At 34.3% G+C, this 25,436-nt stretch overlaps 1 protein-coding gene across 1 annotated transcript; it reads left to right on the forward strand.

The window, feature by feature from the left end:
* Positions 1–4,628: 4,628 nt before the first annotated feature.
* Positions 4,629–5,411, forward strand: LOC149567346 (uncharacterized). The gene has a single exon (XM_089816629.1). The coding sequence runs from the start codon at positions 4,629–4,631 to the stop codon at positions 5,409–5,411; it is 783 nt and encodes a 260-aa protein (XP_089672755.1).
* Positions 5,412–25,436: the final 20,025 nt, after the last annotated feature.

The raw sequence follows: 25,436 nt of genomic DNA on the forward strand, positions 1-25,436 counted from the left end.
AATGGAATTGTGAATGAATAGGTCCCATTTTATAATTGCCATCCATTTGACAACAATTATGATGAATGACAACACATAGAGAAAGATAGAAGATGTAGCCATGAGCAAAAGAATAAATATAGGATTTATTCTTTGGAAAAGTTTAAAAGAGTGGAGAGCCAAACAATTGATAATATCCATGCCTCATTGATGCATCCCAACACTAGAGTGAGATTTAATATTCATATTTACTCACCGCTTAGTATTAGCACCCAACTTTAATATAAAGTACTAAAGATATAGGTGTGATGATGTTTCTAAATGATGATAAAGAATGTATATGACAACAAACATCGCATAGGCTATATCCAAGAGAAACATTTTATGGAAGACTATTATATATTTACAAACTGATTAAAGTCCTCAGGTAGTAGTCTAGTAAACATGTTAGGAAAGAAAAATACTAAACAAAAGAGACATTGAGTAAAAATGAGAAAGCTCTTCCAAAATAGTTTATTATAAAGACAATGAATTCATTTATAAAAAAACGGATGAAGATGTTTTCTAGAAACAAAATAAAAATAAAAGTTTCAACATAATAGTTACAAGAAACAATCTTTATTCATAATAATATTACTATATATTCATAGAGATTAGAGATTTGATATGTTTCAAGAAGACATTTTCAAACAAAAATATTATTAGAAAATCAAGAATAGAGAAAATAGAGATTATAACAATATAAAGATATAGTCAAGGACATAATGTGATTTAAATCTATTGATTTTTGACACGACAATCCCAAAAGGAGAGTTGACAAATAAAAAAGAAATTAGAAGTTATAAATTGCGACCTCGAAGAACAAATTTAGAAATATAAAGAAAAGTCTCAAAAACAAATATAAAGAAAAGTCTCAGAAACAGACATTATCCAAAATTGTCTATCCTTAAATTTATGGATAGGGAGTGTACATAGGGGGAGGAGTAAACGACTCACTTGGGGAAACTGAATCCCATGTAGATCATGTCCAAACTCGAGCAATAGTAAATCTAACATACATAATAACATCAAGCACTTAGCGAGTGGGTAGGGAGTGTATACAGGGGGAGGAGCAAATTGGTTGCATTGGGGCAATAGAATCCCAATATGGATAAAAATTTGAGGGAGCCCCAAGTTGAGTGTGTCCAAACTCAAGAAATAGTAAAGCTACCATCCACATCAAAATTAAACATGTTCCTAGTGGGTAGGGAGTGTGCATAGGGGGAAGGAGTAAATTAGTTGCATTGGGCAAGAAAATCCCAATATGGATAAAAATATGAAGGAGCCCCAAGTTGAGCATGTCCAAACTTGAGCAATAGTAAATCTACCATCCATTGTGGAATTAGGCACCCTATTATAGAACTATCTAAAGAAATTTGATTATAATTCATGAACTTTTTCTAGACAAGGGAAAGGAGCACGACATTCACAGTCAAGTTGGTAAAAAATTTCCTTAACCTTTTCTCATTTCACATTGTAACAGTGGGTAAAAGCACAAACCTGTGTCACCTTTTATAAAGAAACCAAATATCAGAATGTAACAATTCAACATTAATGACAAAAAAAATGGTATTTGTGTTTAGAATTTGAAGATGATGTAAACTAATGAAATGTGTAGAATTGGATGAATTTTATGCCTATAATTTTTATAATTTTTTTGATTAAGAATTTATTCATTTTCTTTTATGTTGAAGTCTCTTTTTTAACTATAAAAAATATAGGATGTAGTTCTCGTCAAATAAGTATATGCAAATCATCTTTTTTTGTTCTAATTTGAAAATATCTTATAGATGACATGTATATCTAGGGAACAAAAAAAGAAATAATTATTTTTGATGTATATTTTTTTTGTTATAAGCACTCAAGCTTGACCTTTTCAGAATCCAATAATTTTTCCTCTTGTCAAAACTTCCCTATCAAATCTACACCTTCTTGAAAAAAAATTACATATTCGTGAAGAGGACTCTCTCCTCTAGAGATAAATATAATTATTTATTTATTTTTATATGATTTGCTATTTTTTATTTTTTACTTTTTTGAGGGAGCATCTTTTGAAATGTTGAAATATTGACTTATAATATTTTGAAATTATAACATATTATAACTAATCAAATACTCAAAAATTTATATCATGACATTGAATCTGTGGTCTATAAAAGGGTATTTTTATTTTTTCAAAAAAATTGAGTTTTGATAGAGAAATGAGATTTGACCAAAACAAATTTTGGTATCCTAGATGGTGACACAAATCTATGCTTTCACCCATGTATACTATGTGTCTACATTGTTTCTTCATGCATTAATGTATTTTCTTCATGTTTTATTTGTGTCTTCATGCATTTGTGTGTCTACTTCATGTTTACAATGTGTCTTTATGTATTAATGTGTCTTCCTTGTGTCCTCATTCATATACTCTTGCATAGGCCATGGAAAACTAACATGTGTATATTTGCAAGTGCTTAACACATATAAAAGAAAGAGAAAGAATCCAAGCTTTGGATCTATTCAAATCACATTAATTTCTTGAGGATAAGAAAATTTGAGAGGGGTGGACTTGTCATGTCCCCCAATTATGACTATATAGATCAAAAAGTAAATGAAACAAAGTACTATAATAATTATTTTAATAAATATATAAATAGATTATATAGATTTTAATTATTATTACATGCTAAATTATTGATGTAAATAATTCATTTATAAATTATATGGGCTCATTATAAATAAATATGATTTAATAACATTGAAGAATAAATAATAATTGCGATAATAAATAATAAGGTCAAAATATATCACACAACAATAATATATTATAATACCAATGTATTAATCATATGTAATAATAAGATATTGATAAATATAATAGAAAATTAAATTAATAATATATTCTACCTATAACATAATTATTAAAATAATTCCTAAGAGACATGACCACTGGGAATTCTAAATATTTAATACAAGGGAGAAACAAGGAAAAGGGAACAATCAAGAAATATATTTCATTTTGTTTGCAAAAGGCCAAAAATAGGATTCGGGGTCATCACATATAAACCTATGGTATTTGCATTAGACAATCAACATTCATGTATCTTTGACTATATCCTCATGTTGGAAGCTAAAATTGGAACAATTTTTATGTTGTCATTGATGTCAAACCTATTGGAGAGACACTTACTAATAGTGCAGAGTGCCATATCAATTGATTGATGAAGAGGATTTGAAAAGAGATAACTAGATGAACTAGTGAAGTTTTTGAGTGAAGATGAGCAAGTATGATGAAATTACAATGGGCACTTGATTAGCTAGACTTTGACAAGATGATGTGTTTTTATCATTGTATGAAGTATAGAAGTGTTAAGTCAAAAACTAGAAACACATAGAAAATTGTGGTCAGTCAATGAAGGAGTTGAAATAAAAGATTAAGGAACTTTTTAGCTGAGCAAACAATATTAACTAAGTGATAGTCATGGCCGAGCAAGATAAAGAAGCAAAGTATAGCATCAACCTATCATAATGAAGACTGAGTGAGCCAGTGAAAGCTGAGCAAGACATAACAGTAGCGATCGAGCTACATAGTGATGGTCAAGTGTCAACAAAAAGTTATAGCTTGTGAAAGAAACAAGTTTGAGGTCGACATAGGTGAATTTTTAGAGTATTCAAAATGCATGGATGATAAAGATTGATGACATGGCATAATTAATGCACAAATTGAGTTTTTTATATGATCAAGGGCAATATTTAAAGAGAAGTTTCTAGAAGTATCAAAAAAGGAGCAAAAGGACAAAATGATGGATAGATTCAATGGATCCAACCTAACCCTAAGATCTATGGTGACGTTTAAGCAAAAAACAGATCCAAGATACCTATTTAAAGAGGTATAACAGATTTTTTTCTAAGGTTGGTTCATTGTTGATTGACGATCTTAAGGAGAAACTATGAAGAATATAGTAGAAAAGGAGAAGTGAAGAGATTGGTGAAGTGTGATTGCTTGAAGGTTTTCTAAATAGATTAGTGATGGAGATGGTAATGCAGTAAGGTCAATGAACTAGATAATGAGCTGAATGGAGATCTAAATTTGTAAAGTGAGTTGTATCTTACAAATCAAACCTATTGTTACTTTCAAACCATTGTGATATGAATTTGAATCCAAAGGAGTATGGGGACGCGCGAGAAAAGCTGCATGCGGTAGGAGCAGAATGAGGTCGAGTCGCAGGAGGTCATTTTGTGCTAGGGCCTGTGTGCCCTAGCATTTGTTCCTGATCCTCCTCACTTTTTTGGTTGCAGGCTCGGTGTGTTAGGGGATTTCCATTGGCGCTCGACAGTGTTTGAATGGGCTTGAGGGCTCATTTTCTCTTCTTAACAGTAGGCAAAAACATTCATTGCTTTGGCTGTGATTGCAAGACTCTCGATCTTGGTATGGGGCTTTGCTCTTAGGGTCAGAGACGAGGGGTTTCCTATCCCCTTTTGCTGGTAAGATTGTTGAGTCAACCCTATGGCAAATCGGGGTCTTGTTTTATCTCAGATTGCCTCTAAGGATATGGTGATGGTTGATCCATCTTCTTTAGCACATGCAAATGGTAAGGATCAGACGAGTAAACCTACAATAGGAGATGGTGTCTTCTCCTCCACAGGGGTGCCTCAAATTAAAAAAAGTTAATGGATGTTTGGAAAGATCTAAGGACCGACCTATTCTGGTTATTCAACCTGAGCAGATTTCAGAGGATGTTGAATACTGGCAGAATCATGCCCTTATTTGCAAATTTTTGGGCCTTCGTCTCTCCTTACCTGTGTTAGATTCCTGGGCTCGTAGGGTTTGGAATCTTGAAGGCGATATGGAGATCATTTTGGTAGCGAATAATTACTTTTTAGTTATCTTCTCTTGCATGGCAGATAGAAATAGGGCTTTTGAAGGAGGCCCTTACTTATTTAACCAAGTGGGGCTTTTCATCAAGCCTTGGCACACGGGCCTCAATTCAGCTGAAGAAATTCCATCATGGGTCCCTGTGTGGGTTCGTCTGCCGAGGCTTCTGTTGGAATTTTGGAGGGATGATATTCTTCATTCTATCTCACTACTGCTTGGAAAGCTTGTGGGGGCAGCTACACAAACTCAAGATCGTAAGGTAATTTCTTATGCTCATATTTTTGTTGAGGTAGATTTAACTAATCCATTACCAGATTCTATGGAAATATGTTTGGGATCCTCTTCTTGGATCCAACAACTGGATTATGAGACCCTTCCTTTTAGGTGTCGAATTTGTCATGAATATGGTCACTTGCTTCGCAAATGTCCTAGATTCAAGCCTGCTACTTTGGATGCACTCAGACCTAGTAGGGGAGACAAGGGGAAGGCTCCTGTATCTACTAGACCGACGGATGATGAGGACTTTACTTAGGTCAAAACTAGGAACAAAGGCAAGGGTAAGAAGAGAACCTGGCAGGAGAGACACAATGATGGTACTTTTAACAGATTTGATGTTCTTGAAGACCTTGTACAGGAGGAAGGTATTCTGGTTGAGATTTCTTTTGGGGATAAGGGCTTGCATGAAGTTTAGGAGGATGAGGAAAAGGGGGAGCATCAGTTAATATTTCCAGAGGATCCTCAGAGTGTACAAATTGATATGGATCTACCTCCTTAGGGTCAGGATACCAGGGAGCCCCAAGGATCACAGGTTTTGATGAGTTCAAGTGTGGTGGTTCCTGACCCCCTATTCCCAAGGGGGCCACAGAGTTGGCTAAGGGTGGCAAAGCCCATCCTACTTTAGGGTTACAGCAAAAATCCTTCAAAAAGGGGTCTCTGGAGAAACCATCTAAGAGTGGCAAAAAGACTGATCAAGAGCGGGTTAAGATTATGGGAGATACTTTGGTTGAGTCTAGGTCTATGCGACCCATTGATTCCCACTTCACCCACCCCCATAAATGATTATTTTATCATGGAATGTACGGGGGTTGAACAACATCCCTAGACAAAAGGCTGTTCGTAAATTAATTGAATCTCAGTTACCTGATGTAGTTTTTATTTAGGAAACTAAGCTTACAGTGGATGGTTTGGCCAGTTGTGCTACGAATATCTGGCCCCAAGGAAATTGGTAGGGTGTGGAAGCTCGAAATAGTTCAAGTGGGGTTGCTTGCTTTTGGAACCCAAGAAAAATTCTTCCCTTATGGTGGATTTCTAGTCGATCCTCTATCTCTTTGGTTGCTTCCTGCTTGGCGACTGGGGAAAGGTGCCTTCTATCTAATATTTATGCTCCTATGGATATTTTGGGAAAGTCAAATCTGTGGGCTCATATTAGCTACATTCGGGCCATGGACCCATTTCTTCCATGGATTTTGGCTGGTGATTTTAATTCTATTACTAACTTAGATGAAAAATGAGGAGGAGTTGCTAGGTTGGATCCCTCTACAAATCTTTTTAGGGATATGATTGACTCTTTGCATCTCATTGATGTGAAGCCAACTAATGGTATCTTTACATGGAATAATAGGAGGTGTGGTGAGGAGGCTATCTCAGAAAGGCTTGATAGATTCTTGGTTTCCTGTTATTTGATGAACAACAGGTTGATCACTAACTCTAAAATTCTTGATTGGAGAGGCTCTGATCATTGGCCTGTCAAGCTCTCGGTTACTGCTCATGGTATCACCAAGAACCCTCCTTTTAAATTTTAGTTAATGTGGTTACGAGATCAGTCTCTACAAGATCTTATGATGGATTGGTGGTATGAGTGGATGCCGGCCCATGGGACGATAATGTTTACTTTCTGTAAGAGGCTTCAACATGTTAAGTACAGGCTTAAGAAGTGGAATAAACAATGTTTTGGGAACCTACAGGCTCAAAGGATAGCTACTCAGGCCAATTTAGACAGCATCACTCGGTTGATTCGAGATCAAGAGAGGACCTTTGATCTAAGTGAAGTAAAGTCTATGGCTCTTAAAGGATTAGAAGAGTGGGAGCTTCGTGAGGAGATCTTTTGGAAGCAAAAATCTCGTATTGATTGGCTTTAGGAGGGGGACAGGAACACTGCATTCTTTCATAACTTAGTCAAAGCTCAGAGACAGGGGAATTCTTTACCCTCCGTGATCTCGCCTAAAGGGATTCATCTTTCTTCCAATATTGACATTTCTAGAGCTGCAACCAACTATTTTTCAAATCTCTTTTCTAAGGAGGATCTTGATGCTATGGCGGAAGAGAGGGCAATTTTGGATGGAATTCCTCACTTGGTCTCTGCGGAGATGAATGAGGCCCTCTTACATCCTATTTTGTTATCTGAAGTGGAAAAGGTGGTGTTTAACATGAAAAAAGGTAAGGCTCTAGGCCCTGATGGATTTTCGATTGAGTTCTTTCAGGAATTCTGGGAAATTATTAAGTTAGATCTCCTTGAGGTGGTTCAAGAGTCTCATAGGAATAACCGGATGCTCAAGTCCATGAATTCTACTTTTTTGGTTCTTATACCTAAGCAGGAGGGGGCTAATCAGTTGAATCATTTTAGACCTATTGCTCTTTGTAATGTTGTCTATAAGATCATCACCAAGTTGATTGCGGAGAGACTTAAGCCACTTCTCAGCACTCTGATCTCCCCAGAGCAGGGGGATTTGTTGAAGGATGACAAATTTTGGATGGTGTTGTGGTTGCTATGGAATCCATTCATTCTATGGCTAATTCGAAGGAGAGGGCTATGTTCATAAAGCTGGACATGGCTAAAGCTTATGATAGAGTGAGTTGGGAATTCTTACAGAACGTTCTTTTAACATTTAGTTTTGCTGAGGAATGGGTTAATTGGATTCTGAGTTGTGTGACTTCCCCTTCCTTTTCTGTCATTATAAATGGGGAACCATCAGGTTTGTTTAATTCTTTTCGAGGGCTACGACAAGGGGATCCTTTATCTCCTTGTTTATTCATTATCATGGCAGAGGGTCTTGGTAGATTTATCAAATCTCAAGTGAGGCGGGGCCTTATCCAAGGGTGGAGTTGGCATGATTCTCTCCCTTCTTATTCTCATCTCTAGTTTGTGGATGATATTGCATTGATGGGCATGGCCAGAGTTAGTGAAGCCATAAATTTTAGGAGGGCCCTTGACATTTATTTGAAGGCTTTAGGTTAGTGTATTAATGATGACAAATCTTCCATCTTTTTCTTCAATACCCCCCAGCCTATTCAAAACAGGATTGCTAGGATTTTCAGATTTCAGATCGGTGCTCTTCCCCTGTTATATCTGGGAGTCCCCTTGGTTTTGGGATCTTAGTTTAGAGGGTATTGGTAGGGAATTCTGGATAAATTTCAGAGTAAAGTCAGTCATTGGATGAATAGGTGGCTTTCTTCTGCTGGCAGGGTGATTCTTCTTAAGACGGTGGTGCAGTCTTTACCTATTTACAGGTGTTGTGTGCAAGTTCCCCCTTCCACCTTTGTTAGGGATTTTAATGCTCTTTCTCAATAGTTTCTTTGGTCTAGTACCCTTCTTTCATCAAAGTGGAGTTTAGTTAAGTGGGAGTGTGTTTGTAGGCCAAAGTTTGCTAGGGGCCTGGGTCTTAGATCCATGGCACTTGTTGTCACAACTCTTGCTGCTAAGCTATATTGGAGGTGGTGCAAGAATCAACACTCTGATTGGGCCAAGATTATTACTCACAAGTATTTTTCTGGTGCAGATAGTCTAGAAGTGCCGCGCCTGGATTTGTTGGGTAAAGGGTCTTGTGTCTGGAACACTCTCAAGAAGGGAGCTCAACTAATTAAGGAAGGCCTCTTTTAGATTTGTAATGGAGGCTCGGATGCTCTTTTTTGGCAAGATTCATGGGATGGCCATCTGCCCATGATCTCTTGCTTTCCCCAACTTCAGCCTCTTTGCCACATTTTCACTAATGCTGGCTGGTTTAAGGTGGAGCATTTTAAGACTATCAAGCATTTGGGACAGGTGGAGGTGACTTGTTGGAAAGATCCTCATGAGTGGCCTGCCAGTGGCTCTAATGAGGATTGCGCTTTTCTTGCTCATGTGTTGGAGGGTAGGTTTTGTAGCTCTCTTAAGGGGAGGGATGTTCTATCTTGGGTCCTAGTCCAAAGGGAAAATTCTCTGTAGCTCAAGGCTATGCTGTGCTAGACAGGAACCTGCATGGAATAGCCGAAGGGCATTGGTGGAAGAAGGTTTGGAATAACTTTTCTTGGCCGAAATGTAATTTCTTCATATGGTTTCTGGCCCAGAAGAAATGTCTTACTTGGGAGAATCTCCATAAAAGAGGCTTTCAGGGACCTTCTATTTGTTCTCTATGTTTTCATAATGAGAAATGTATCTCTCACTTATTTTTTCTCTGCCCCTTTTTGAAGGATATTTGGCATCGATGGTGGGAGGCTTGGAATCATGGTTGTATTCATGCAACTTCTCTCATTGACTTTTGGGTAAGTTTGGCAAACCTCCAGCAAAGATGTCTTTCTTGCAATCTACTTGGACGGTCGGGCCAATTTTTATTCTTTGGAACCTTTGGCTGGAAAGGAACCGCAAGATTTTTTGTGACTCTAAGTTAGATAGCCTACAATTATGGAGAAAGATCCTTAGTAGGCTGCAAGAGACTATTTCTGCTAAGTTTGACATGTCTGAAAATATAGATCCTGTGGAACAAAATATTGTGAGGAATTTGAACCCAGATGGTGATAATTGGGGACACACTCTGGGAAAATGATCAGGCCATGGCAAGTAGTATGTTTTTAGGGATGGGCGATGGACCCCTCCCTCAGCTGGGATCGTGAAGATTAATACTGATGGGTCTTCTTGAGGAGATCCTGGTCATGCTGGGATTGGAGCTATAGGCAGAGGCAGTGATGGTGGTGAGATATTTATGATGTCCATCTATAAAGGTCAACATTCTAATAATCTGATGGAGGCCCTTGCTATCAAGATTGCTATGGAGAGAGGTTGCTCTTTAGGCTGGAAAAGTATGTGAGTCTAACTCAAAGATTGTTGTTGATATGTTGAATAATCAGAGCTTGGAGAATGTTAATTGGAGATTAGCCTCTTTGGCCAGACAAATTATAAGTTTATGTGGTTCCTTGGATTATGTTTCCTTTCGTCATATCCCTTGCGAATGGAACAGAGTTGTGGATTGTTTGGCGAAGTGGGCTTCAGAGAACGTGGCTAGTTGGGATATTAACGCAAGGGATGAGTTACCTTGGGAATATCGAGAGATTTTTGATCAGTTGATATTGGAAGATAGGAATATTTAGTGTTGATGTGGGCCTTTGGCCTTTGTTTTGTAATCTGGTTTTGAGTGAATAATTTTTTACCCCTTTTCAAAAAAAAAAAAAACCATTGTGATATTCAAAATCCTTTAATCAAGGTTGACCTAACAGTCATTTTGTAAATCCTTAATCAAGGTAACATTCCAATGGAATGACCCAAAGTCTTCTAACAACGTCACTCCTAACAGGGTGATTAAATATTTTAATAGGGTCACATCTAACAATGTGTTTTGTAACCTTTAACATGGTTGGATCTTAATTGAGCTCATTTTAGAAGAGTAAATAGTGGTAGCATGTTACTTGGTGGTTTTTCCAAAATTGGGTTTCCATGTTAAATCTTGTTGTCATATACGTATGAATGTTATATGCATGATACATGCTATTTAGTGTTGATTATTTTACTATTGGTTGGCATACACTCAACATAGAGTTAAGTATTGAACATAATGTTAAGTTGCTAATGAGTTTCTATATGGACTGAGTTGTTTGATGATATTGTTTAAGGATTTTGGAGTTTGTGAAAGTTGAATTGGTACATTTGGAGCCGAGGATAAATCATTCACCCCCTCATAGTTATTCTAAATATTGTAACACCTTGGACCTTCAACTTTTGACAAAAAATACAAATATGATTTTAAATTACTATATAATATTACAAAATGACTTTATGCCATACTACTTCAACAATTTTACTACCATCAGACCATCTATTAACAGACCATTGGATATCCTCCCTATCAGAGACCATTAAAATTCACAAAAATATACAAAAGGAGACAAATCCTTACAAACACCAGTAGCCATGCAATCTTTAGTCCCTCCTTGCTTGGCCGTGTCCTCATGGATTCCTATTTTGCTTCTTCCTGCATGAAGATTCACTAACCTACATGTTTACTGACATCACTTGAGCAATCATTAGAGTGCCTCTCACTATGCTATCTTTTGTTTTATTGTCTATATATATAAAGTCATTGTATTATAAGTAATATTATATTACTATTATTATACTAAAATGCACTAAGCTTGATAGTTATAAATCTATTGTAACAAAAAAAATGTCTCTCATATATTATTTATTTCCATCTTAGAAAATTTAATAGTTATATGGTGTATTGGACCTCACCAAACCAATGGTGCTTATAGAAGGGATCCACCTCCCCAAAGAAACAAAGCTGCTAAAGAGGATGTATTAGTTGTTCTAAGCTAATAGTTACTAATTAATTTTTTTTGAGTGTGTGTGTAAAATTATATCAGATCCTTCCATTTTCTTTGCCTTGTACTTTTCCCCTTTTACTAGCTATGCTCTTTCCACCCTTCTAGCCTCCTTTTACCACACCAAGATCTCTTCAAATGAGAGGATCTAACTTCTCTTTCTTGGCAAAAATCAATACCCTCTAAAACTCTTTTAGCTTTGGAGTCATAAAAAGAGTGACAAGAATTTTGGAATCCCACTTCTACACCTATAAAATTTGCCCAAAGTATACAATAACTTCAAGATAAGGCTCAAACTAGAGTTGTAACCATAATTTTGGAAGAATTACCTAAATATTTATCTAGACTAGATACTATGGTTTATGCAACAAGGTATACTTGTCCTCCCAACTCTAGATAGAGCCACAAAATATTATCTTCTTATCCTATTTATTATCATAAGTATAATAAAAAAAACTTTGACCTCAAAAATAAATCTTAAATATTTCTATCTAGAATAGGATACCATATCTCGAAAATCCATCTATGCAACTCTCTAAGAGTGTATCATTATCAAATGCATTTACATGAAATAGTTTTTGTTTTCTAAAATCTTTTCTTCAAAATATTTTTCCAAGAAAACTTGGAGTTCCTTTGTGAGTTATTCAAGCCATTTTGTTCTCAAAACATTTTTCTATCCCCTTTCTTAGCCACTTTAAGATACAACATTTATTACTTTCCATTAAACCTCCCCCTCCCCTCCCCCTATTTTATAAGAGACTATCCCAATGTTATCTTTTACCTCCTTCTAGAGAACAATCAAGCCCTACTTATTGCCGTTGGTACTTTTTTGAACACCAAGATCATCCATTTGAGTTGGAGAGAAACACCAAACTTAAAAACCTTAAAATCAAATATCCATATTCTACTTTTCAAACTATCCCAACCATTATTGAATACTAGAGAATCATCTGCCTTAGTAGTAGGAATTGATTATAAACATTACAAAATCCCTTTGCATACTGTGTTCTCACCCTTACCACCACCCAATAGGGCACTCATTGAGACACCCTAGAGATTTGTTTTTAACTAGAAGTGACACACTGATCCCATGACAACTTCCAAAGGCTCTCAATGGGATTCCTTTAGATACAAACATTTGGAACATCTATGCAATCCTTTATGATCGAAAACCTAGAAGAAAATGCGGGGGTAAATTTATACAGAGGATATTGGTCCTGATCAACTTCCAAGCAACAATCAAGAAACCTCCTAAAATTAGGTTTCCAACCTCTCAAACTTCTCTTTCCTTTCTCTTTCACTAGGTTTTACAAAACCCACTCAACTAGGGTTAATAACAATAATGGCTTTCTTAAAACTCTTAGGAGTCTCAACGCTATCCAAACAACTTTATTCAAGGTCTTACATCACCTTTTTCAACATTTAAATCTCCAAGTAAAAAATGTATCAAATTAGGCTAGAATCCTTCTAGCTCTCCTAATCAAGTATTTCCAACTTTACCCTGAATCCTTCCAATGCACTTGGAAGAAAAACTACAAATATAGATACCTATTTCAAGATTTTATAATATATCCTAAAATTATGTATAGGTACTTTGGAACAAATGTAGCCCTTCAAGTAACACAGTTATAAAACTTTTAAAAATAACAACTTTAAATACTTTTCTCCAAATATCTACACCCACAAATAGTCTTTTTTCATGATGCTAATATTTTAATTTTTAAGGTTTTAAAGGTTCCATATGCATCTTTAGGCCTCATCACAAAACCTTCCCCTTTTTGGCTACAAAACCAGGGCTTTCTCGATCTCCTACTTCCAATAACTTCCATACCCTACCAATAGATCAATCACCATATACTCAATCCACATAAACATAGTCAAACATAGAAATGAACCTTCTTTCATTTATCTTCCTTGGATTAGTGCATGTAACTCTAGACTTACTATGTCATTCTTCAACCCTTTACAGGTATTAACATTGCACTCCATGACCTCCTCACACTTCAAATGTTAGAAAATGTTATAATATAACAATCCATACCTTTTATTGGGTCAATTGATACATGATAAGCCTTAATAATTACAAAATTGGCAAATACAACAATCTAAAGGATCAATCAGTATAAGATAGGTAAAATGGAACAAACAAACTTTAAGTTATCAACAAATGAATGTAAATAGATTAATCCATGAACAAAATCCACATGACCCTAAATGAATGCCACATGTGTTGTTATGTGAAGCCTAATTAGACTTGGAGGTTAATTCCCCCCTGCTTCATTCAATGCAATTTCCCCCTAGATTATTCTATGAGGGTTTGGGGGTAGTGCCTAAAAGATAGGGTCAAGGGGCAATGCCCCTTGCAGAGTCTTGGGGAAAAGATCTAGGTGCACTCTCTATTGTGATATATTGCAGGTCAAGGGGAAATTCCGCCAAGGGGGTTTTTAGGGGCAATGCCCTCAAAATCCCAACTGACTTTATTATTGTAAAAGCTGTCAAATTCTATTCTTCTATTAGACAACATATTCTAGCCCTAATTTTGTAAGTGACAAAAAAATGGTATAAAATGGCTCAAAGTTAAGGATCTTTGTAATGAATTATTGATTAGCTTCTTGTGGTAGTATTAAGCTATAAGGGACTGCAAATTGTGATCAATGGATAATAATAATATTGACTTATTGTTGGTAGACATAGTCTGGGGATTGAGTGAACTATGTTAAATATTTGTGTCTTGTGTTCTCTTATGTGTCCTTTATTATTTTATGATATTGGCTATATTTTTGTATGTAATTCTTATATTTGTTTCATTAATCCTAGCAAGTGGTATCAGAGCAAGGTTGTTTTAGCTATCCTTTGTAGGAAAGTCTCACGATTGATTAGGAGTCTCACGGTTGAGTGGGAGGGATGGTAAACAAGGGTAAGATGAGGGTGGAGAAGTTTAATGGGTAGAATTTTTAGTTATGGAAAATACAAATGGAGGACTATCTTTATCAAAAGGATTTATGGTGGCCAGTGCAAGGGAAGGCCAATAAAGAGACAACTATGATTGATGAGCACTAAGAGATTCTGGATAGAAAGGCACTTGGAAGTATTCATTTATGCTTGGCACAATCAATGGTATTTAATATTACAAAAGATAAGACGAGAAAAGAGTTGATACAAACCCTAGCAAATTTGTATGAAAAGCCCTCTGCTTCAAATAAGGTATTCTTCATGAAGTATTTATTTAATATGAAGATGACAAAAGGTGGATCTATTATTGATCATTTAAATGAGTTTGATATGGTCACCAATTAATTATCCTTTGTAAATGTCAAATTTGATGACAAAATTAGGGCTCTATTGATTTTGTGTTTTTTTGCTTGAAATTTAGAATAACTTGGTAATGGCTATGAGTAATTATGTTTCTGGTTCTAATACCCTAAAATTTGATGATGTTATTAGTGTGAATCTAAGTGAGGAAACTTATAGGAAAAACTTTGGTGTATCTACATTAGGAAGTTTTTTGAACACATAGAGAAGAGGCAAAATGAGTGAGAGAGGAAAAAATTCTAGAAATCATGGGAAATGAAGAGGAAAATCAAAGGGAAAGAGGTCTCAATCCAAGGGAGCAAGAGATTTCTAGTACTATGGAAAACCAGGGCAAAAGAAGAAAGATTGTTGGACTTGAAAGAACAATGAAGGAGAAAAATAAGATGGAAACAAGGAGCCAAAGGTAAGTAATAAATCTAAAGAGGGTTCTTTGCTTCTTTCCTTATAAAATGTTGACAATTTATGGGTTTTAGATTTAGGGGATTCATTTCATGCTACTTGCCATCTAGGTTGTTTTCTTGATTATGTCCAAGGGGATTTTGGTCTAGTTTATTTGGGAGATGATGAACCCTGTCAAATTCTTAGAAAGGGGGAAATTAAGATTAAGTTGCAGAATTGGAATCATTGGCTACAACAAGAGGTAAGACATTTTCATGGCTAAGTAGGAATTCAATTTTAGTAGGGCAATTGGGTGATGAGAGTTGCACAATTACTTTTGATGATAAAAAAGTGAAGGTTTCAAAAGACTCCTTAGAAGTAGAAAAAAGTGTGAAAGTAGTCACCTTATCTCTTTGTACAGGTCATATTGTTCCTTCTACTTTAGTTGTTTCAGAGAAAAATGAATGATCAGGAACAATTGTTGCAATTGAGCAGGGAGAAGAAACATTTGCTGTGGATTCATAAATAACACTATGAAACAATAGAATTGGGCACATGAGTGAGAAAGGTATGAAATTACTTCACTCAACTAAAATTTTACCAGGTTTGAAATATGTCAATATGGAGTCCTATAAAATTTGTGCATGGAAAATAAAAGAGAGTTTATTTTGTGAAAAGTGGGAAGGAAAAGAAAAATGAGAAATTGGAGCTTGTGCATATAGATGTATGGGGACTAGCTTAGGTAGCTTCCCTTGGTGGCTCTCATTATTATGTTACATTTATTGATGACGCAACTAGGAAAGTATGGATTTACTTCCTTAGAAAAAAATTAGATGTATTTCAAAATTTTAAGAAATATAAATGTTTGGATGAAAATGAGACTGGTAAAAGAATAAAATGTCTCAGATTTGATAATGGCAGTGAGTATTGCAGCAATGAGTTTGAATATTATTGTTCCTCTAATTGTAATAGTAGACCAAAAACTATTCCAAGGAATCCAAAAGAAAAATAAAGTGGTTGAATGCATGAAAATTACAATAATGGAGCGTGTAAGGAGCATGAGGTCACATGTTGAGATGCCCTTAAACATGTGGGAAAAGGCTATCAATGCTGCTATATATTTGATCAATAGAGGTCCCTCTACTCCTTTAGATTTTGGTATTCTAGAGGAAGTATGGAATGGTAAGGCAAGTTATTCTTTTCTCAAAACATTTAGTTGTGAAGCATTTGCACATATATATTATAAAAATAGAACCAAGCTGGAAGATAAGTCAAAGAAATGTATATTTTTTGGATATGACATTGATAATTTGGTTAAAGGCTTTGGGATCTTGAAAATCATAAAATTGTAAAAAAGAATGGATGTCATATTCAATAAGAAAGTGTTGTACAAAAATATTTTGTAGTAACATGAGAAGAAAGAAAATTATTATGTAGTTTTGGATGATATTCCAAAAGATGTTCTAGTAGTTCCTTATGCTTCGCAACAACATCAAAAAATAATACCAAAAAGCCCAATAAATGTTAGATGATAAAAAGGATAAGTAGACCTCCATAGAGATTTTATTTCTCTTTGTATTCTATTTTATTAATAGATGTAGGTGAATCAAAATGTTATGATGGAGTTGTGCAAGCAGATACAAAACTTCAATGGGAGTCTTCCATGACAGACGAAATGAAATCTTTGCTAAAAAATCAGACTTGGAATTTATGTAAGTTACCTATAGGTAAAAGGGATTTAAAATATGAATGGGTTTACAAGATGAAAGAAGATGATGGAGGTAAGAAAAGATTTAAAGCAAGGTTAGTTGTAAAATTATTTGCACATAAAAAGGGAATTGATTTTGATGAGATATTTTCTCCAATTGTTAAAATGACTTCTATCCCTACTATTTCAAGTACTGTGGCTACTAAAGATTTACATTTGGAGCACCTTGATGTTAAAATAAATGTTCTTCATGGTGATTTGGATGAATAAATATATATGGCACAACCACATTGATTTGAAGTCAAAGGTAAGAAGAACTTAGTGTGCAGATTGAATAAAAGTTTATGTGGATTGAATCAAACATCATGACAATGGTATCATAAATTTGACATTTTTATGACTGAGCATGGTTATAGATTGTGTCACTCAGACCATTTTGTTTATTTTAAGAGGTGTTATGACAACAGTTGCATTATTTTATGTTTATACATTGATGATATGCTTGTAGTTGGGTCTAACATGAATCACATCAATGGGTTGAAACAATAGTTAGCACATTCAAATTCTATGAAGGATTTGGGGGAAACAAAAAAATCTTTGGTATGAAAATTTGTAGATATATGAAGAACTAAAAATTAACATTATCTTAGGTTGATTATATTGAGAAGGTGTTACAACATTTCTCCATGGAGAATGCCAAAGCTATCAAGACACCTTTACCTAGTCAATTAAAATTAACTAAGGAGATGTGTCCAAAGACACAATAAGAGGAGGATAAGATATCCAAGGTACCTTATGCTTCAACTATAGGGAGCTTAATGTATGCCATGGTATGTACTAATTCATTTATTGTAGATGTATTGAGTGTTTTTAGAAGGTATATGAGTCATCTTGGGATTGAGAATTGGAATGCAGTCAAATGGATTCTCATATATTTGAGAGGAACATCCAGTAAAATTTTACATTTTGGGGGCTCTACTATTGATTTACAAGGCTATGTTGACTCAGATTTGGCAGGGGATCTTGATCACAAATGGAGTACTATAATATATGTATTTACTATTGATAGGATAAAAGTGAGTTTGATTTCTCAATTACAGAAGGTGAATTCTTTATCCACTAAAGAGGCATAGTTTGTTGCTGCTATAGAGGCAACCAATGAGATGATATGGATTCAATTCTTCATGAAAGAATTGGGACACTCATAGAGGGACAATTATTTGTTTACTAATAGATAGATTTCCATTCATCTTGCAAAGAATTCTTCTCTACATTCAAAGACAAAATACATACAATTGCGGTACCATTTTATTCGGTCAGTTTTGGATGATCGACAGTTAAAGCTGGAAAATAAACATATAGATGTTAATCCAACATATATGTTTACAAAGGTAGTGACAAGGGAGAAGCTGAACTCCTCTTCAACTTTGATTGGTCTTATAGACTGAATAGAATAAAATAACAAAAGAGTCTAGGGTGATGTTACATTCCACTGGGAGCTACATGTTTTTTGATTAGTCTCCAAGTGGGAGACCATTGTTATGTGGAGCCTAATAAGACTTGGAGGTAAATTTATCCCTACTTTATTTAGCTCATTTTCCCCACATATTATTCTATGAGGGTTTGGGGGTAGTACCCCTTGCAGGGTCCTGGGGCAGAGCCCTATGCACACTCCCTATCATGATATAGGTTGGGGTTGAGGAGAAACACCCCATGGGGGTTTTTTAGTTGTGGTTCCATCAAAATATCAAGTGACTTTATTATTGTAAAAGATGCTGACTTCTATTTTTATAGTGGATGACTTATTCTAGCCCTAATTTTGTAAGAGGAAAAAAATCTTGTATAAGATGCTTTAGGGTTAGGGATCTTTGTAATGAATGATTGAGTAGCTTCTTGTAATGGTGTTAAGTTTTAAGAGATTGCAAATTGCAATATGATTGTAATAACTAGATAATAAGATTATTCGACTTGCTATTAGTGGTTGTAGCCTAAGTATTGGGTGAACCACATTAAACCTTTATATCTTGTGTTATCTTTTGTGTGCATTATTTATTTTTGATATTGGTTATATTTTTGTATGTAATTATTATTTTTGTCTCGTTAATCCTAACAACATTCATTTGAGGTCAAATAGTTATATGGTGCATTTATTAATACTATAATGGGTGACCCTTTAGTGAAATGGTGGGGGTTCTTACATTAGTACCTACAACTAAGGTTTGAACCTTGCATGGTTACTATCTAATGTGTCAACAATTGAGATACCTTCATGATCTTGTATCTTGATTTACCCTTGGGATATGGAGTGTGACATTTACATTCCACCTAGAGAGTACATCCCTAGCTTAGTTTTTAGAGTTCACCATGCAATGTGATGATTGTCAAAACCCATCTTGAAAGGTAAATCTTGAGTTTGATACTCACTAATGTCTTTCTCTCTACACAACTTCTGTTGGAATATTTTCATCTATTTTGAGCATTCATGCACATGATACATTGATAGGAACATATTGGGCTACTTTGTATACGATGTTTGGTGTTTGGTTTCTATATGGCACAAGAAATATGGAGGCCTTGATAGCATTGAGTGCCGACTACAGTGAGAGTCATAAGGGAGTATATGATAATTGGAGGGATAAGGTGTTTGTAATTGAATATGTTTGTGGCTTCTATTAGTGTCAAGGTCATTAGAGTGATAAGTGATAATGTTCAAATGCCAGTGTTAATATGGAAGACATAAGGAGTTCTATACATGGAGTTATAAGGTGACCAAACATGGAGGAATAAGGTCTATTGGATAATGTGTCTAGTGTTTCTAGTAGCCTTGGGAATGGGTGAAGCTTTAATTGGCAAATAGATACACACTCATCTCTAAAAATTGGTGCAAACTTAATGGAGGACCAAACCACATCAAAATCCAACCTTAGTATTGGTGATATGACATGTTGGTTCAAATCTTTAGGAGGTGTTAATGTCTCAAGTTGTAATACCATCACATGGACGAGGTCCTCCAATGTGACTTCACCAGTTGAAAGCTCCAGTCAAAAGCAATCAATAAAAAATCAATCTATTAAAAGAAGAGTAATAACACTATAAAATTTAAAAATAGTTATCAAAAAAATTTATTTTTTTGAAAATTTAATTGAATTAAACATTAATTTATAATTCAAAACAGTCAGAAAAATGGTAATTTTATTTTATTACATTTATGTCTAGTATATTTTGTTATGGATTAAATTATAGAGTTCAATTTAATATATATAGCAGCACTAATAATAAATACGAAAAATAAATAATATGTAGGATAGGGTTAGTATGTGGGCTTAACTAGGGTTGAATTAAGTGCTAAGATTCAAGTATATGACTACCATTATAGGATAAGGTTTGGGGTTAATCTTATACTTAAATTGAGTATAGATTTAGCATTAGGTTTCAATTAGAAATAGAGCTGACGTTTGCAAGATTTAAGCTAGGTTAAGAGTTAGTATTTGAGTTATGGTTCAATTAGTATTAGGATAAGAATTATTATCACAATTAGAGTTAATGTAAGTTACAAGAATGTTCATCCTCCATACCTTCTTACCTTCCTAAAAACCAATAGAAATGATGCGATCATGGGTAATATAAAAGGTTGAGAGAAAATGCATGTAAGTACTTATTCATGGTAGTAGTATAGTTGAAGAATATAGCTAAGAGGCAATAAGATGATTTATTTAGGCTCTCTCTTTTCATTGTATTATCCCAATATTATTTTCTTAATTCTAGATTATTTATAAAAGCTATATAATATGAATTATGCACTATTATATGAAACACTTAAAGTAATGCTCAAAGAATTCCCAACTCTTTAATTAAAGAACTTGTGATTTTTACAATGTAATAAAGATCTTAATCATAAAAAATAACAAAAGTAGAAACTCTATAAATTTTACATCATAAATAGTTAACAAGACAAAAACCTAAATTTTAGATCAATACAATTTTTTGCATATTATTTTAAATTATTATAATTTATAATTTAAGAAAAATTTACAATTGATATTTTTTACAAGTATGCTACACTTAAACATTGAAATGCATGTTGCATGCATCTATTTAACAAAACATGAAATTATGTGTTTAAAATATCACACTCATATTAGTTGAAAAAGGTTATTTTCCTTGCAATAAATAGTTGTATATATTGGTCTTTAAGCTTAAGTTGCCTATTAGTGTCTAACACTTAGTCATTTCCAAGGTAGCATTGGACAATCATCATTGTGACCAAGCCATCTAGAGAAGGCTGAGCTACAAAGGATGTGTTTATTTGTCAACACATGCCAAGAAAGTCAAAGGTTTCTAAGAACCCCAGTTGAGACCAAGCAAGCATACAAGCTGAGTAATTTAGTTGAGGTTGAGAAAGAAAAAAGTTAGTTAATGTCAAGTGTATAGAAGCCAAGTGAAAACATGAATGTTAGTTATGACCGATGCTCAGAACATTCAAGTGCTGAGTAAACCAATATTGTCATATAAGTTTGTAATTGCACAAACACTTCTATAAATCATTCTAGCCAACCTCTACATGACATTTAAAGATTGAAGAGACAACTATGGAGGAAATCATGCATTTTTTCATATGGAATTAATCTCTAGACAAGTAGATTAACCAATAATAAAATCATAATGGAAAATGGAAAAAGGATGAAATATGGATCATTGATCCTAATCTAGAACTTTCTAGGATTATCTATTCTAGAAGGTTTCCTAACCTAGGATCATAATGGTACATGTGTATGAGTAAATAGAAGCGAAGTGAAGGAAAAATAAGCTAAGAATAAAGAGAAGGAAGGCTAAGTCTAAAAGGAGTTCATATAGTACACCTAGAGTAGTGAAGGATAGAACATAGATATTAGATAAGGAGATCATATTGAATAGAGGAGATCCATAATAAGATGTCAGAGAAAAATGAAGGGTTAGGTATTGAATCAATTTTTACAAATTGAGTTAGAGAAAATCTCATAATAGAGTGGTTCTAATAGACCTATTTCAAATATCCTAATAGAGTCCTTGGTTTATTGTAAGTGTAAAATCCTTTAACAGGGTAAGATCTAACCGTCTTAAACACTTTTAACAGAGTAGATCCCTCATAGGGCAGATCATCTAATATGATCAAATTATAACCCTAACAGGTTAACTTTGTTGTTGCAACAAGGAAAATTTGTGGGTTTCATCTCCACCCTAGTTTTACCTTCATATTGAAGTGTTTCTAGGTAAGCAAAACCATTGTGTTATGTGTTGATGGTTTTAATGGATGTTATGCTTAGATAGATTTTATTTAAGCATTGCATGTTTATGTTTATATGGTATAAGATCTAAGATATGAGATGGATTAGGTGTGAATTGTTATATCAAAAAAGTTATTATAGATCCTAATTCAACCCCCCCTGCCCTTAGCATCTTGATTCCCATTAAGATTTCCAACAATTAGTATCAGAGCATAGTTCTCTTGAAAAATTCTAATAGCTTGAGAGGATTAGATCTTGAAGGTGCAAGAATACAAGATGGGAAAAAATATTAAGAACTAGATGATTGAAATCCATATCATATTTTAAAAACTTGAAAGAGCAAAAGAAGAGTTAAGGAAATCCTTAAAGAAAAAGAAAGAAATGACCATGCAGAAAAATGATACATAAAACAAGGAATTCGATACATAAGGATTGCTTAATAGTGTAAATACTGATGACAATGATGCAACAATAGTAGATCTATTGGAGAAGAACAACATTCTGAATAAAGAAGTAAAAAAACTTAAGATAGAATAAGAAATTCAATTAGTAAGATTATGTGAAGTGACTAAACAAAAGAAGAAAGAATAAGAAGACAAAGCCATGAATGAGCAAAGCAAAAGAAAAATGGCTACCAAAGTTGAAGAAAGATCATTTGAGGTGCAGAAGCTCACAAACAATCAGTTGGACATGATGAACCAATTGTTAATTGAAAATTAGGAGTTGAAAATAAAGGACATTGAGATCACAAATAAGATATTACAAAGTGACCAACTAAGAAATGAGTTGAGATATGAGAATGAAATACTGGAGAGAATGAACAAACCAAGTGAATCTATCAGATACTTTGAAGAACTGATGAGATCACCAAGGTCATCCAGTGATACTTCTGGTCTAGGACATGAAAAACACTATTCATCTATTGAGGTAGGGGAGTCATGTAAAAATGGAGAACAAAGAAATGCAAAATCCAAAGGTAAATCTAATTGTCATCATTGTGGTAAACTTGGACACATTGCTGACATATTCAAAAGCAAAAATATTATGCAAAACCCTAAACCTAAGTTTATTGGTAATTGTTTTAATTGCAAGAAGCAAGGACACCAAGCACATGAATGTAGAACAAATAAATGTGATGCACCCACTACACCTAAATTTGAAGGGCATTGTTATAACTATCAGAAATATGGATATAGAGCTCATGAATGTAGATCCAAGGTAAAATCTAACTAGACATCTAAAAAGAAAACATAATGCACCTAAACAAGGCAACTCTTACAATTGGGATTACAACACATGGTATAGTTGTCCTTATTGTAGAAAGTATGGGCACATTCCAGAGAATTTCATAAAGACACATTTCAGAGGTAACTATAAGAAATGGTTGAATGGAAACCTAGTTTGTTTAAGTTATCTCAAAGTTGGACATGTTAGTAAGAATAACAAGACCCGAGCACTAGCACCAAATAATGGAAAAAATAAAGGAAAAGGGAAAGTGGAGGTAAAGAAAATATGGAAAGAGATAGTGGAAGCTAGAAGCAACGGAGAAAGTAAATCTGAGATCACCAAATCCAATGGATCAGGTGATCACACCTCATCTAATTGAGCAAAAGAAGGTATGCAAGGGATTGTATATTTAATGAAATATCATACATCAGTTCCTAACAAGTAAATGGTTAAAATTCCATATCAACATGAATCATGATGTATTAGGAAAAATCTATAAGAAGTATTGGGCAATGAAATATGTTTTACTATCAAGTGTCGAACATTAGTAATTCAGTCTGTATTAACTGAGGATTACAATATACATTGAGAACTTAAATTGACTTACTTGATGTATTGGCTGAGTGAATTGGTATTAACCAAGAAGGTGATAGTGATTGAGTATTTGAAAAGAGCTATGAATGGTTAAGATAGTTGTGCAACTACTAGAGTACAAGTGCATTTATTACAAACCTAATCAACAAAATTGAAGGTATATATCAAATTTGGGCATTCATTTCTAATTTACTAAGTGAATTCAAGTGCACAAGTGATTTAGAGGAGATAAAGGAAAATTTAGTGACAAAGAAAACAAATAACTATGTGCCATTGGCAATTTGACAAGATTTAGTAAGTAAAATTTTTATTGAGCTAGTTTTTTCCTAAGGTTGTCAAAGAAAAGTTTATTTAAGAACCCTAGTTTGAAATGACATCATCTGCAACTGCGAGTGAAATGATGAAGGAGAGAAACACACAAATTATAAGGAATGATCATTATCCCCCACCTAATCTCAGGAATCATTCATATTTTGAAGCAACAAAAGATGAAATTGGTGCTCTATTGTCAGTTCCACCAAAGGTTCTAATAATTCAAGATTATGAGCTTATTATATGGGAAAAATCAAAGAAGTCAAAGACAAGGATAACTTTAAGAAACTTCCTTGAAAAATATATAAATTTGTGGTGAAGCCAACATTACCCACGGGGGGAAAATCAATTTTTGTTGGCGAATTTTTTTTCAATGTCATGAAAATTTTAATGTTAGATGCAATTTTTCATCAACCATTACAAAATTTCATAAAATTGAGGCGATTTTGTCCCTTTTGATACAAAGGGTATATATTGTATATGAAATTTTTTCCCATTCATTGGAAAACCACACACACACACACACACACACACACACACACACACATTGCATTAAGCAATTTTCCTATTTGTTGGAAAAAAATAATATTTGATAAGCAATTTCTATGGTTTATTGCAAAAAATATTTTGATTAGGCTATTCTTCTTGTCTATTAAAAAATCATATATAATGCATTGGTGAATGTGCTAGAAAATGATGTGATTACTCAATGAATCGACTAGAAATTAATCATATTTTTTCAAATCAATGGTCGGATTATCAAAAGATTATGCTTAGATAGAAATTAAAAAGTGATAAGAAAGTGAGGTTTCTATAGGATGACACATATGTGGAATGTCCTATTGCATTTATGGCATAGTGGAATCTGGTTGAAAAAAACATTCTTTAAATTGTAGACATCCTACTTAGTGGTTTCCATTATTAGAAATGTAGTTGGTTGCCAAAAATGGGTTTGCTTGTGGAAGAGGGATCATTGAATGGAAATTCAAGCCCTATTGTCAACCCAAATTTGACTATGGAGGAGGATGAGGAACAAAGTGATCTTACTATTGGGCTTATTGCAACTTCACAAGTTATCTCTACTAATCTTGAGGACACCATCAAAGAGCTTGAAAAGGAGTAGGAAAAGGTAGGTCTCCGAGAGATGTTTGTTGAAATGGGTCTTGACCCTACTAATTTTTCAAAATAAATTCAA

The sequence above is a fragment of the Cupressus sempervirens genome, chromosome 3, assembly GCF_028749045.1.
Source record: "Cupressus sempervirens isolate cs-2001-9-10 chromosome 3, ASM2874904v1, whole genome shotgun sequence".
Classification (NCBI taxonomy): domain Eukaryota; kingdom Viridiplantae; phylum Streptophyta; class Pinopsida; order Cupressales; family Cupressaceae; genus Cupressus; species Cupressus sempervirens.

What these genes read in the sequence shown, in the direction of transcription:
- LOC149567346 (XM_089816629.1), top strand. Translation starts at nt 4,629, where the DNA reads ATGGTGTCTTCTCCTCCACAGGGGTGCCTCAAATTAAAAAAAGTTAAT.